General features: G+C 46.0%; 1 protein-coding gene across 1 annotated transcript in view; it reads left to right on the forward strand.

Moving 5' to 3' along the window:
- Positions 1-14,103, forward strand: part of LOC119416421 (alpha-aminoadipic semialdehyde synthase, mitochondrial) — a gene marked incomplete in the record, with an annotated part of 132,308 nt that overhangs the window by 24,321 nt on the left and 93,884 nt on the right. Inside the window, 1 exon segment of the mRNA XM_037683659.1 lies at positions 1,706-1,873. Within this exon segment, the coding sequence (XP_037539587.1) occupies positions 1,706-1,873 (168 nt within the window).

A 14,103-nucleotide genomic window follows, 5' to 3' on the forward strand; every position in this document is an offset into this window, starting at 1 on the left:
TATATATATATATATATATATATATATATATAATTTGAGTTTGTGTGCTGCATCAAGGGTCATAATTCTGTTTATGAAGGCCTTTATCACCAAAATAAGTTTAAAATAATCCATATTTTCAAAGTTTACCCGCAAACAGTCTTGATGAATGTTTGATTTTGTTTTTTTACTTCCTGGTTGGAGGAAAGAAAGACAAACCTACCATTTACTGTCACTGTGCCATCTGGTGGATTTTTTTAGCATTACATACTTCATGCTAGTGGTAGAGATGGCTCAAACCATTTGAGTTAGGTTAGGCACTCCCTTCTTTTAAATTTAGTGACTCAAATTGTGGTCAACCGTTTGGCAGTTAAAAGGCACATGACAGCCCGTCTGGAGTTTGACAAAAGGCACCTAAAGGACTCTAAAACCATGAGAAACAAAATGCTCTTGTCTGATGAGACAAAGATTGAACTATTTGGTCTGAATTACGGGTGTCATGTTTGTAGGAAACCGGCTCATCACCAGGTCAGTACCATCCCTACAGTGAAGCGTGGTGGCAGCATCATGCTATGGGGATGTTTGTCAGCAGCAGGAACTGGCAGACTAGTCAGGATAGAGGGAAGATGAATGCAGCAATGTACAGAGACATCATGGAACTGGGGAGATGATTCATTTTTCAACAGAACAACAACCAGAGGTCCTGTGAAACCTCCAATAACTGGTTTCCTTAGGTCCTCCAGGACATCCAATAACTGGTTTCCTCAGTACTATAGAAGTTTATAAACTCTTAATTATTATTAATCAACTATAAGAAGAGGGGGCTTCACAGACCTGGTCCTGTCCCAACTAAAATTTTGTTTTTTTTCTTTTGTTAATGTAGTACAAACATTTGATTGGTTTACTTTTTTCCGGTATGAATAAAATATTGGTTTATGACATTAGCAAATAATTAAATTTTGTTTTAATTTACATTTTACACAACATCCTAATTAATTTGGAATTGATGTTTCAGTAGTAACCACTCTTTTGAGTGAAATGAGACCTAAGTTAGTATCTCACTGGGCTGTAACTGTTTTATCTAGCTGACAAACTGCACCTGTAAGAGACTGTCCAATTTATCTTTGGGATTCTCAGTTACCTTGCTCAAGTATCAGAGGCCAGCCTTGTCGCTTGAGTTTTAAAAGGTTCAAAACATTTCTGCAACATATTTTATTCTGATAAAGTTGGACTCATCGCTGACATCTCTTATCTCTTTAACCTCGGTTTGGTCACAGGTGTTCCCATTTCAAGTGACACCTGCAGTGAAGCTCTCCTCTGACTGAAAGAATTTACCTCCACTGGCCAGCTCTTAAAACCATATAGATGATAAATACATTTTAAGCTTCTGGTCTTCGTTTTGAAAGTGTACTCCTGTAGATTAAATCATAAACGTGGGGCGACTGCCAAGCTGGGTATGATGTGGGTGATGATGTATGTGTGGATCAAAACACCTTGTTGTGAGATGTGCTCATGACAATAACCCAAGATTTAAAAAATTGGCCAGTTTAAACATGGCCACTTGGCTTGCTGCTCACTTGGTTGCAAGCACTCAGGATTCAGTGGATTTGCAACAAATTTTGTCTGTTTCTAACAGTTTTGAGTCACTCATTATCTCCAGTAGTTGCAGCCAGATAGATACAACTTTTCTCCCAGAATGTGTCAAAAGTATTTCTTCTTCTTTCAGGTGGTGAGTGTCCCAGCTGGTGGGTCTTTGATGGACTCCACCACAGATATGGATTTTTTCCCCGGTTTCAACCTGGAAGGATTTCCGAACCGTGACAGCACTAAGTACTCCAAACCCTACGGCATCCAGACTGCTCATACACTTATCAGAGGAACTCTGCGCTTCAAGGTAGAACATATGAAATAAACCCTGTTCTCACATAAAACCACAACTATCAATCTTTGAAAGCAAATTTAGTCCTTCATGCCGATATTGGTTGTTTAGCTTCATGGAGACACGAGGAAGCCTCGGCAGGTAGTATTAGATTTCAACTGGTACAACAAGATCTTAAATTATGAGGTGTTCTTAGTTTTTTTTTTTATACAACTTTTCCATTTTGGCTTTTTTTTTGTCATATAATAAATAATGTCATTGTGGGGGGTAGCACAGTTGGTAAAGCTGCCCGCTTCTCAGCGAGTAGGTTGCTTTGGTTCAAATCCCAGTCCAGGGGCCTTTCTGGGTGGAGTTTGCTTGTTTGCTTTGTGGGGGTATTCTCCGGGTACTCCGGTTTCCTCCCACAGACGTTAAAGCCTTAGAGATACAGTAGATTGAGTAGCTCTGTCATCCGGGGGGGTGGATTCAGAGGAGAGCTGTTGCTCCTCTGCATCCAAATGAGTCAGGTGAGGTGTTTCGCTTCCCTTTGGAGGGGGGTTTCTGGGCATTTTCCACTGGTAGGGGGTCCAGGACCATATCCAGAACTCTGGAGGGATTGTTCATCTTCTTTGGCCTAGGAACATCTCGGGGTGCCCCTGGAGGAAGTGGTGAGTGTCTCTGGAGAGAGGGATATCTGGGATTCTCTCCTGGACCTCTTGCCTCTTTGACTTCACTATAAATAAGAGTTAGAAGATGAGAAATAATGACAAAGTGGACTCTGTTCCGTGTTTTTGTATGCTTTTTGTCAAAGTTGGGTCTGGGTTTCTTCTTCAGAAATAGATTCTGTCCAAGTCTGAATGCTAGGAAAAAAACTTGTAACTGCTACTTTCCTTCCTTCTATTGGCTGTGGTGACATTATTTACATGAATGCTTCTGCAAGCACCTTGCAGATGTTGGATGCTGTCTACCATGGGGTGCTAAGTTCTATTTTGTATAGGCTTTACCCTTTAAGGCTGTGGCTGATGGGTTTTATCCCGTCATGCAAAGCATCGCACTGAAAAAATTTAGTCCACGTCTACCTGTTGTGTGGGCCCCACCCGGTCCGTATAAATTACGTTAAGAGTGGGTAATCGGCTCCCATTTTTCTTCAGCAAGCTAATAGCACTGTCAGAAGAACGAAGAAGGGAAGTTGTCCAGCTTGACCAGCACAACCTTTGTTAAGGCTGCCTGTGGTCCCGCCACACCAACCTCTTGCCGTCCCGGTGAGTTCTCCTCCCTGAGGAGAAGCAGACAAGCAGCCTTGTTTCAAGGTAAGAGGCGAGGAATATTTCTCAGTGGCGGGTCGCTACCCGCTGGACGACGCCATCGACCCTTTTTTACTTTTATCGCCGACTCTCGGAGCGAATAAAATGGTTCCTCAGGAACAGGCGACGCCAGCAGCAGCCTCCGCTGCTCACTCCCTCCTGGAGAGCGTAGTGTCGGAACGAGGGGAGCTGAGCAGATGCTCACCCCCCTAGGACCTTTTTCGCATTGGCAACCACACCGCTCCCAGCCATCGGTGCCCTCCTCTAGAGCTGCCCGGCATAATCCAGGAGGCGGCTGACATGAAGGGACTTGTTTTCCATCCCTCTCCTTCCCCCGCCCTGATCGGATGATCTGGTGGGAAGGTTTTTGGCTCCACTCCGGCTCGCCGTCCTGATCCCATCTGGCCTCGTGTCCCAGCAGTGACGTCCTACTGGAATGAGGCTGCAGCCGGACCTGGTAGACTGAGAGCACCGGTTTCCACATCCGCGCCCATCACCAGAGTGGAGGGGTTTTACCGAGCGGAAATTCCCTCGGTGCCCCCCCGGAGCCAAGCTTGGCGGAGGCTCTCGGAGCAAAGATGTCCAGGTTGGACCAGCGTCCTGCGCCTCCGGGGAGGCATGACCAGACGGTGACGTCGCTCTCCAACCAAGCTCACCAACATGTGTTCCAGGCGACTGCAGCGAACAATATTGTTGCGCCGCTGACGTACAGCATCTCAGAGGCTCAGACCTGCCTCAGGAGACGAGGAGCTCCCTCTGCAGGCGTCTGACATCACCCTCAACCTGTGCACCTCGTCTGCATCACCCTCAACCTGTGCACCTCGTCTGCTGTCTGCCTTGTCTCGCATCGCAGCCTGGATGACAATGGTTCAGAGGTTTACCTGGCTTGTCACTCGCCCTCCCTGCAGGAGAAGCTGCAAATGGACTCACTGGAAAGCCCCATCACGACGGACGCACTGTTCTGAGCCAATTTTCAAGCCAGAGGAGGTGTCGGAGACTGTGCGCCATCTGATTAAGTCGCATCCCTCCTCTCGCCCCCCCGCCTGCTGGAGAGAGTGCCGTGGCCGAGACAGCAGCGACGCGCCACAGCTGCAGCAGCGTCTTCTCGCTCTGCTCTGCCGCCAGCCCCTCCCGTCAGAGTACAGCCCTCCTCATCCCAACAAGATGCAGGGCTCACGGGGGACAAGATTTAAAAATGATTCATTGTGGAGGATGGGTGTACATAATGATGGTATGAGTTTTTGAAATAAAACGTAAACATCATTCAGGAATTAAAGTGTCTGTTTTCAGCTTGACTTTCAGTTCGTACGATCTCACAGCAGCTTTTCCTCACACATCCTCCACACAAGCGAGCCGGTGTACTCCAACAGGGTTTAAATCACCGCAGCCCAAGAAAACAGACAAAATGCGTGCGTGAGCGACACAGCAGTCAAAGTGAATGTTTTCAGCAGACTGAGTCCAGTGGGAAACCTCGCTCTCAGCCCAAGCTGTGCGCTGCCTCAGCCTGAGCGCAGCACAGAGGCGCTGCGCTCCCGCAGCCTCGGCAGCCCGCACACGGCCCCGCATGCTCAGGGGCGCGCGCTTTTTCCCTCAGCGCACGCCAGCTCACATCAGCATGGATGTGAGCCCGCAGCCTGTGCGCGGCACAGAAACCTGCACCTGCAGCAGCCCTAAACCTACACGGTTCCGCATGCTCGGGGGCGCCCACCTTCCCTCATCACACGCCAGCTCACATCAGCATGGATGTGAGCCTGCAGCTTGAGCACAGCACAGAGGCGCCGCGCCCCAGCAGCATCGGCAGCCCACACACGGCCCTGCATGCTCAGGGGCGCACGCTTTTTCCCTCAGCGCATGCCAGTTCACATCAGCATGGATGTGAGCCCGCAGTCTGCGTGCGGCACAGAAACGTTGCGCATCCGCGGCAGTCCTAAATCGGTTCTGCATGCTCGGGGCGCGCACACCTCCCCTCAGCACATGCCAGCTCACATCAGCACGGATGTGAGCCCGCAGCCTGAGTGAGGCACACATGACGGCGGTGATTGGCATCCGTAAATAACGTGACGCAGCATAAACGCGTGCCCGCTTCCCGAACGTTACGCGAAGTGGCAGCAAGTGTGCGCTCCAGATAGATGGATGGACTGTTTTTATCAGTGGGGGATTCATGCTGCAGTACAGTTCAAACCCCCGTTTGGAGGAACTCTAGAGACGTTTTCTGTCATCTCTAGAACAGAACCCCCCCCACACACAAAAGCTCAGGAAATTCAGATTAAAAATGTAATTTCCAGGGTCCCTGAAGGAGAGGACAACACAGGGTTCCACTCTCGTCACTTCCTGGTCCCAAACGGACCGGAAGGATGAGATTCATCTTAGATTTGTCAATTTTGAACTGTGAGACATTTCCATTCAAAATGCGTCGAGTCGCTCTGCAGCCGCTACACATAGCAGGGAGGAGAATTCTGCTTTATCTGGACATCTGTTGCTGCTGACCTGCTTTTCCAGACAGGTGGCAGCAATGCAGCTCACGTGAAACCAGCAGAGCGATAACAGCTGTTTCTGTCAGCAGACTTACGTCACACGTGTCAGACTTCACAGAGGCACATGCATTTCTCGAGCTGTGGGGGCACTGTGGCCACCCCACACAACAACTCATATAAATGTTTTTGGAGTGTCACGGTTTTTGAATGTGATTCAACACTTTGCCTCTGTGCTGCGGAATCATCATGTGTTGACTCACACAGATAGCAAGTGACTGTTGCATACATAACTGACGGGGGGTGCGCGCTCAGCCCAAATGTTACACATTGTGAGACAACTGCTGTGTTGGGCACACCAAAATCTGCTCTCCATCAGAGCAGTGTAAATCCCGGTGTTCTGAACAGGGGGCGGATGTGATGTCCCGGGACGGTCAACATCATGGGGACTGGACCCTCCATCCAGAGCTGATGGCTCAGACATGGCAGAAATTTAACAAAGCGGCTGTGGACCTATTTGCAACACGAGAGAATGCTCAATGTCAACTATGGTTCTCACTGAGCCCACGGGACAAACCACCGCTAGGGGTGGACGCATTTGCTCACAGCCTGTGGCCCAAAATGCTTCTTTACACATTTCCCCCACTCCCTCTGATATCACGGTTTCTGAACCGAGTTCAGGAGGAGGGACTGACAGCTCTCCTGGTGGCTCCCAAGCGCGTGAACGCCCCATGGTTCTCAGTTCTACGACACCTGTTATCAAGGTGCCCACAGAAACTGCCGTGGAGGGAGGATGCTCTCCTCCAGGCGGGAGGAGCGATCAAGAGTTACCCAGAAATAGGCCAGCACCTTTGAGTCTGGCCACTGAGCGGATCCACTTAGAGAGGATGGGTCTCTCTCAAGATGTAGTGCGTACGATCCAGGATTCACGTGCTACATCTACCACAGCGCTGTACACATCAAAGTGGACAGTTTTTCTGTGCTGCTGTACGGAGAAAGGTATAGAGGCCACCTCATGTCCACTAGGTGGCGTGCTGTCCTTTCTGTAGCAGCTGATGGACAGAAATCTGGCATTCAGCATGATTAAAACGTACGCTGCAGCCACCTCTTCTTGTCACAAAGGTTTTCGGGGACAGAACAACTTTTAATCATCCACTGATGAATCGTTTTTTAAAAGGTGTACAGAGACGCAGGCCTGTTTCACGCCCACTTGCTCCGCAGTGGGATTTAATGCTGGTCCTGCGAGCCCTGATCAAAGCTCCATTCAAGCCACTAGATCAGTTTCCAATTAAATTCTTGTCTTTTAAAACAGCCCTGCTGTTGGCTTTAGCATCCTCTAAGAGAGTGAGTGATTTATCTGCCCTCTCTGTCGCTCCGTCATGTCTCAGAACTTAGGCTGATGGCAACTCAGCTGATCTGAGGCCTAATCCAGCGTTTTATGCCTAAAACATCACAAGCTCTTTTAAATCAAGAGCGATTTCATTGGAGGGATTTTTCCCTCCTCCCCACAATCAGAAGAAGAAGCATCTTTCCATCTTCTCTGCCCTGTGCGTGCGTTTACGTGTTACGTAGCACGCACGGCGGCACTGCGTCAGACTCAACATTTGTTTGTGCACTATAGAGACGCATCTGCAGGTTGCCCGTTATCCACCCAGCGCCTGTCACTCTGGCTGTGTGAGGCCATTTCTGAAGCCTACAGAGCGTCAGATTTAGAATATCCTGACAACCTCAGGGCGCACTCAACCAGAGGTATCGCATCTTCGACTGCTTTGCATAATGGTATGTCAATGCAGGATATTTGCACTGCGACCGTGTGGTCAACACCCTGCTCATTTATTCGCTTCTATTTACATGATGTGTCAGCTCTTTCCATGACACATTCTGTCCTTAGTGCCTTAACAGAATGAATATCGTTGTTTCATAGAATCTCGTTTAAACTCACATCTGACTGCTTGCATTTACAGTGTGAGATGTTATCAGTCACAGGTTATGACTGCTGTTCTTGTTCTATGGTTATTAATCAGTTCATGACTACTGTCATCAATCAGTTCATTTATTGTTAATCTGTTAATTTTGAAGAGCCGTGGATCTGCTCTGTTCACGGCCTTTTTCAGCCTCCTCTTTTCTGTTGAAAACCTTTACGGGGCGTTCAGGCACTCGGAACGCGTAAATTACGCAGTGCGCGTCTGTGCATGGTGCGCGTATTTACGCACATGGAGAGCTGATTAACAATATGTTGTTTTTGGGCAAGCGGGCGCTTCTTATGGTGTTCGAATGGACCAAGTGAGGCGGAGACCACATCTGCTTTGCCCTTAACCCATCAGCGACAGCCTTAAAGGGCGAAGCTTATACGAAATAGAACGTTGGTTACGTACTGTAACCCCAGATTCTATGAGTATAGGCATAGCCCTTTAAGCGTCGGGCCTCACTGGCTCCTAAATGGCTGAAGAAAAGGTTATTTGGGAGCCGATTACCCGCTCTTAACGTAATTTATACAGACTGGGTGGGGCCCACACAACAGGTGGGCGTGGACTAAATTTTTTCAGTGCGATGCTTTGCATGACGGGATAAAACCCACCAGCGACAGCCTTAAAGGGCTACGCCTATACTCATAGAATCTGGGCTTACAGTACGTAACCAACGTTTCATAACTGGCTGTAACTACCATACCCATCACTGCTCCCTGTATATACTAGTCAGTTGGTCATCATTAACATCATAGACTCTCACACTGGTACATTTTCATCTTTAAATTACTTCTTGGTCTGTTGCCTTCATATGGGCAGCTGTGGCTGAGTGGTTAGAGCAGTCCTCTTCCAATGCAAGAGTTGGGGGTTCGATTCCACCAGCAGTCACATGCCGAAGTGTCCCTGGGCAAGACACTGAACCCCTCATTGCCTCCAATTTGTGTCCCATCAGTGTATGAATGTGATAAAAAGCACTGGTTATTCTTTGTAGAGATCTAGTAGAGTCCTATATGAATGGGTAAATGAGGGCAGAGATTGTAGTGTAAAGCACTTTGACTATTTTGATGAGATAGAAAAGCGCTATATAAGTACAGTTCATTCATATACAGTGTATTTCTTCTACATGTCATTTCATCAGTGCAGCTACAGTGTGTGCTCCCAAGATATTATTACATGCAGTGTACCCTCAGTGCAGTCTGAATTTGACAAAAGGGCCTTCTCCTACTCCACTCCTGTAACTTGGAACACCTTGCAAAAATATCTGAAGCTCTCAACCTTGAACTCTCTAAAGGATCCATTATACTCGTGCATCCTGTTAACCGCACAGAAACTGTGTGCACTGTCCGCAGAAGGTTTGGACATCGTCCACCCTGAGTGGCTGCTGTCAGCTCCACAGAAAAGGGGCGTTTATCTTCGGGAAAAATTGAGGTCGCCGATCTGTCATTTGCTGACATGCCTACTGGATTGATTGACAGGTCACAAAAAAGAAAAAAAAACGAGAGCTGGCAGTAGGGCTGAAACGATTCCTCGAATCATTCGAGGACCTCAATTACAAAAAATCCTCCAGGCACATTTATCTGCCTTTAAGCTTCGTTAAACTGTTCACTTTCATTTTTCTAGCCGGACGGTTTTTGTGTTACACAACGCTAGCACTTCCGCTAGCGCTTCTGCTTTTGCCTGTCGCGCGCGCATGTGTTTACAGCTATGGAGGGAAACGGAGAACAGCCCAGAAAACGACAGAAACTATCCAAAGTTTGGGAACAATTTAAATTAAACAGAAAAAATAACAGCGCAATGCATCCACTGCAAAGCCGAACTCGCATTCCACAACAGCACGTCATCGATGTTGCAGCATCTGAAAACTCCCGTTGTATGAGTCAAACTCGTCCGCAGCTGGGAACAGGTATCATTTATGCTCTTTTTGCAAAATACGTGAACCTAAATGTATGATAATCTGTCATGTTATAGATGTAAAATGAGGCATATTTTTGCTAACGTAACGTTACACTACATCTACCTGGCAGGGGAGCTTGTGTGAGAAAGAAAGAAAGAAAAAAACAAAACTGCAGGACTTGATGCACGTTTGTTAACGATAGAAGCAGCAACAGACTGACGCATTTATTTATTGCTGTACTTCCATCCTGACTCTAATGAGATATTTAGGGTGAATATTTTGTGTAAATGTATTTACACAAGGTAGTAGGATTTATTATGTTCTTGCTACTGCTGTTTATGACTTGAAAACTGGGAGTAATCTACATTTATTACTACTGTTGTCATATTTGTTTATAGCTAAGCAATCAAGACAAATAATAGTCTTAATAAAAAATAGCAATGTATTTTTAACATTTACAATTACAAGTTAAGTCTGCAGAACTCAAATGTACAAACTTTTACATTATCTATCTTACTTACTTAATTTCTTTTTTTTTTTTCTGATGGCCTCCCTTCTCCCCTTACAGCCATCCTCTCCACACCATTATTATGAAATATTTATTATAGTGACTATCTAGTGTAGGTGTTGTTGTTTATTTATTTATTTTTTTATTTTATTATTTTTTTTATTATTATTATTATTATTTTTTTAATAGAATAGAAAGAAAGAAAAGACAAAGTAAGACTCCAAAATATAAGAAATATACACAAAGAGAGCACACGTCAAAACACCCGGCCACTGTCTGTTCACTTGCAAAGAACATGACAAAACACAGCAACAAAATACATATGTATAAAGAACTTAAAATATTCATGGCTTTGCAGTAAGTTTCCATAAATATATATACCCATACCTACGCCTATATACATACATACATACATACATACATACACATGAATATACACTCACATACATATCTATATATCTACATATAAAGCCTACATAAACATCCCTGCTTCTATTTGTGTGTGGTTGTGAGCATGCATAAGTGTATAAGGCTTCTCTAATAGAACATTTATTAGTAACTGTGAAGCAGCAGAGACCCGACCCCCAAGACCAGAGGCAGACGAAAAAGGGGGGACCAGAGCCCAAGACCCCAGGAGGGACCCCGACCGCGGAGCCCCCAGAGCCACCCACACAGGATGAACCACTCACCCACCCCCCAGATCGGACCACAGGGGAGAACCGGAAGATCCCCACCAGCAACCACATACAGTGACCCCCCGGGGCCAACAGCGACAAACTCATAGGCCTCCGTCGGCACCCGCCGCACCCATGTAGGTCCAGGTCCAGGCACCGAGGCCCGGGCACCGAGGACTCACACCACCCAGGCCAAGGCCCGACAGGGCCAGAGGACCCGAGCCCCACCAGGCAGACACCAGGCCGAGCCGACACACGCCCAAGCGCCCAGCCCCCGATACCAAGGGCCCCAAGCGCGCCGGCAGGCAAGGGCACACCCCACCGGGGGCCGCGCGATAGGGGCGCGATGCCAAGCACCCCCAGTTGTATCAAAGAGGGGGCAGTCCGAGTCTCGGCCTAACAAATACCCATTCATACACAGACACAATCACACAATCCCAACCTCAATCTCACATTCACTCACTCAAAGACATACAATAACGATACATTTCATTCTTATTCCCGATACGCACTCTATACCCCCCAGGTCCAAGACATGTACCCGCCCTCTACAGGGGGCAGCCCATGCCCAAACCCAGGAGGTAAACCCATTCATTCTTGAGCGGAGAAGAGCCAATACCCCAGACCCGGCCCAGGCCATACCCCGCCGACAGGACACCCCCCCACCATGAAGAGGACACGCCACCGACCACCCCCACACACCGCCAACAACCAAGCACGCACCCCCAGCCGACCGCCCGCCAGGCCCCGGCAGCCACCCTGGCCAGCGGGCCAACCATGGCACCCAAGAGCCAAGAGTACTTACTTAATTTCTAACATATAAAGATTCTGTTCAGTTTTCCAATCCATAAAAAATATTTTACAGCATTTAGATTTTAGAACACACATAAATAAAAACATTTTAATTTTATCCATTTAGGTTAATGGTTAAAAATAATTCAGTGACAGAGGGTTTTATTTAAAGCATCCTCAAACCTCACACATGAATAAAAGCTTAAAATGCATAAATCAAATACAACTGACACTAATGTTACTTTGATTGCAGCAGGTCATCAAAGTGCAGATTACCCCTTAACAATATTATATAATTTTATAATATCCAATGAAGTACACTTGAAAATGTATTAAGGCATAGCAATGAACAAACAAATAATAATTTTATTGTACTTCTTTTCAGTAAATTGCAGAGTGACACATTGGACAGCTTTGTGCAAAGGGCACCAGGATGTTCAGTTCTGCCAGCAGCAGACTTCACCAACAGCATTTTAAATATGATCATCACGGACATGCAGCCGCTGTCTGTGGTGGAAGATGAAGGCTTCCAGAAAATGATCTCAACCTTCAATCCAAATTACGCTCTTCCCTCCAGATCCTACTTTATAAAAATGGTGGAGAAAAAGTATGAAGAAATCAAAGACGAGCTGAAAAACACACTGAAAGAGACTGACAGCATTGCTCGCACGACCGACATTTGGACAAGTGTTGCCACAGAGGCATATCTTGGGGTGACGTGCCACTTTCTTGGGGAGGACTGGAAAATGGAGTCCCACAGTCTGACAACAATGCTGCTTGAAGAAAGACACACAGCAGCAAATATTGCAGAGTGGCTTGAGGATGTGCCTTGTGCACCAAATATGTAAATGACAATAGAAACTTTGATCCTTGAAAACGCACAAGTGGATTTCGTTATACCTCAGACATTCAAGTTGAATTTATAAAGGGCAGTGTTTACTGTTTTTGCTTTAATTTGTTTTCTATTTCATGTTAATGTACTTTTTTCACTTCTCTCTTCTGTTTTTACATTTTAGACAAAAAAAAGTTTTGCTACACCTCAGAGAAATGGAGGTTCAACATGTTATTACATTTTAAAATAAAATATTTTAAAATGAGGAATTAAATGGATTATTTACTTAATGTTCTTTTTTGTGGATTTAAATGAGTGGTTACTGCAGAACCTGACAAATTTTGTTTTCGATTACTCGATAAATCACAAGAATATTCTATAGATTCCTCGATTACTAAAATTTTCATTTACAACAGCCCTAGCTGGCAGCCCCAGCTGCAGCGGTGTTCTGTGTTTATATGTTGTTAATACAAACTGGATTCCAAAAAAATTGGGACACTAAACAAATTGTGAATAAAAACTGAATGCAATGATGTGGAGATGGCAAATGTCAATATTTTATTCATAATATGACACAGATGACAGATCAAAAGTTTAATCTGAGTAAATGTAACATTTTAAAGGAAAAATATGTTGATTCAAAATTTCACAGTATCAACAAATCCCAAAAAGTTGGGACAAGTAGCAATAAGTGGCTGAAAAAAGGAAATTGAGCATATAACGAACAGCTGGAAGACCAATTAACACTAATTAGGTCAATTGACAACATGATTGGGTATAAAAAGAGCTTCTCAGAGTGTCAGTGTCTCTTAGAAGCCAAGATGGTAAGAGGACCACCAATTCCACCATTGTTGCGCAGAAAGATAGTGCACCAATACCAGAATGGTGTTACCCAGCGTAAAATAGCAAAGACTTTTAAGTTATCATCATCAACCGTGCATAACATCATCAAAAGATTCAGAGAATCTGGAACAATCGCTGTACGTAAGGGTCAAGGCCATAAAACTCTACTGGATGCTCGTGATCTCCGTCCTTAAACGTCACTGCACCTCAAACAGGAATGCCGCTGTCAAGGAAATAACAGAATGGGCTCAGGAATACTTCCAGAAAGCATTGCCAGTGAACACAATCCACCGTGCCATCCGCCGTTGCCAGCTGAAACTCTACAGTGTAAAGAGGAAGCCATTTCTAAGCAAGCTCCACAAGCTCAGACGTTTGCACTGGGCCAGGGGTCATTTAAAATGGAGTGTGGCAAAATGGAAGACTGTTCTGTGGTCAGATGAGTCACGATTTGAAGTTCTTTATGGAACACTGGGGACGCCATGCCATCCGGACCAGAGGACAAGGATAGCCCAAGTTGTTATCAACGCTCCGTTCAGAAGCCTGCATCACTGATGGTATGGGGTTGCATGAGCACTTGTGGCATGGGCAGCTTGCATGTCTGGAAAGGCACCATTAATGCAGAGAACTATGTTCAGGTTCTAGAACAACATATGCTCCCATCTAGACGTCATCTCTTTCAGGGAAGACCCTGCATCTTTCAACACGATAATGCCAGACCACATTCTGCAGCAATCACAACATCATGGCTACGTAGGAGAAGGATCCGGCTACTGAAATGGCCAGCCTGCAGTCCAGATCTTTCACCTATAGAGAACATTTGGCACATCATAAAGAGGAAGGTGCGACAAAGAAGGCCCAAGACGATTGAACAGTTAGAGGCCTGTATTAGACATGAATGGGAGAGCATTCCTATTTCTAAACTTGAGAAACTGGTCTCCTCTGTCCCCAGACGTCTGTTGAGTGTTGTAAGAAGAAGGGGGG

The sequence above is a fragment of the Nematolebias whitei genome, chromosome 10 (genome assembly GCF_014905685.2).
Source record: "Nematolebias whitei isolate Nwh7 chromosome 10, NemWhi1, whole genome shotgun sequence".
In the NCBI taxonomy this organism is placed as follows: domain Eukaryota; kingdom Metazoa; phylum Chordata; class Actinopteri; order Cyprinodontiformes; family Rivulidae; genus Nematolebias; species Nematolebias whitei.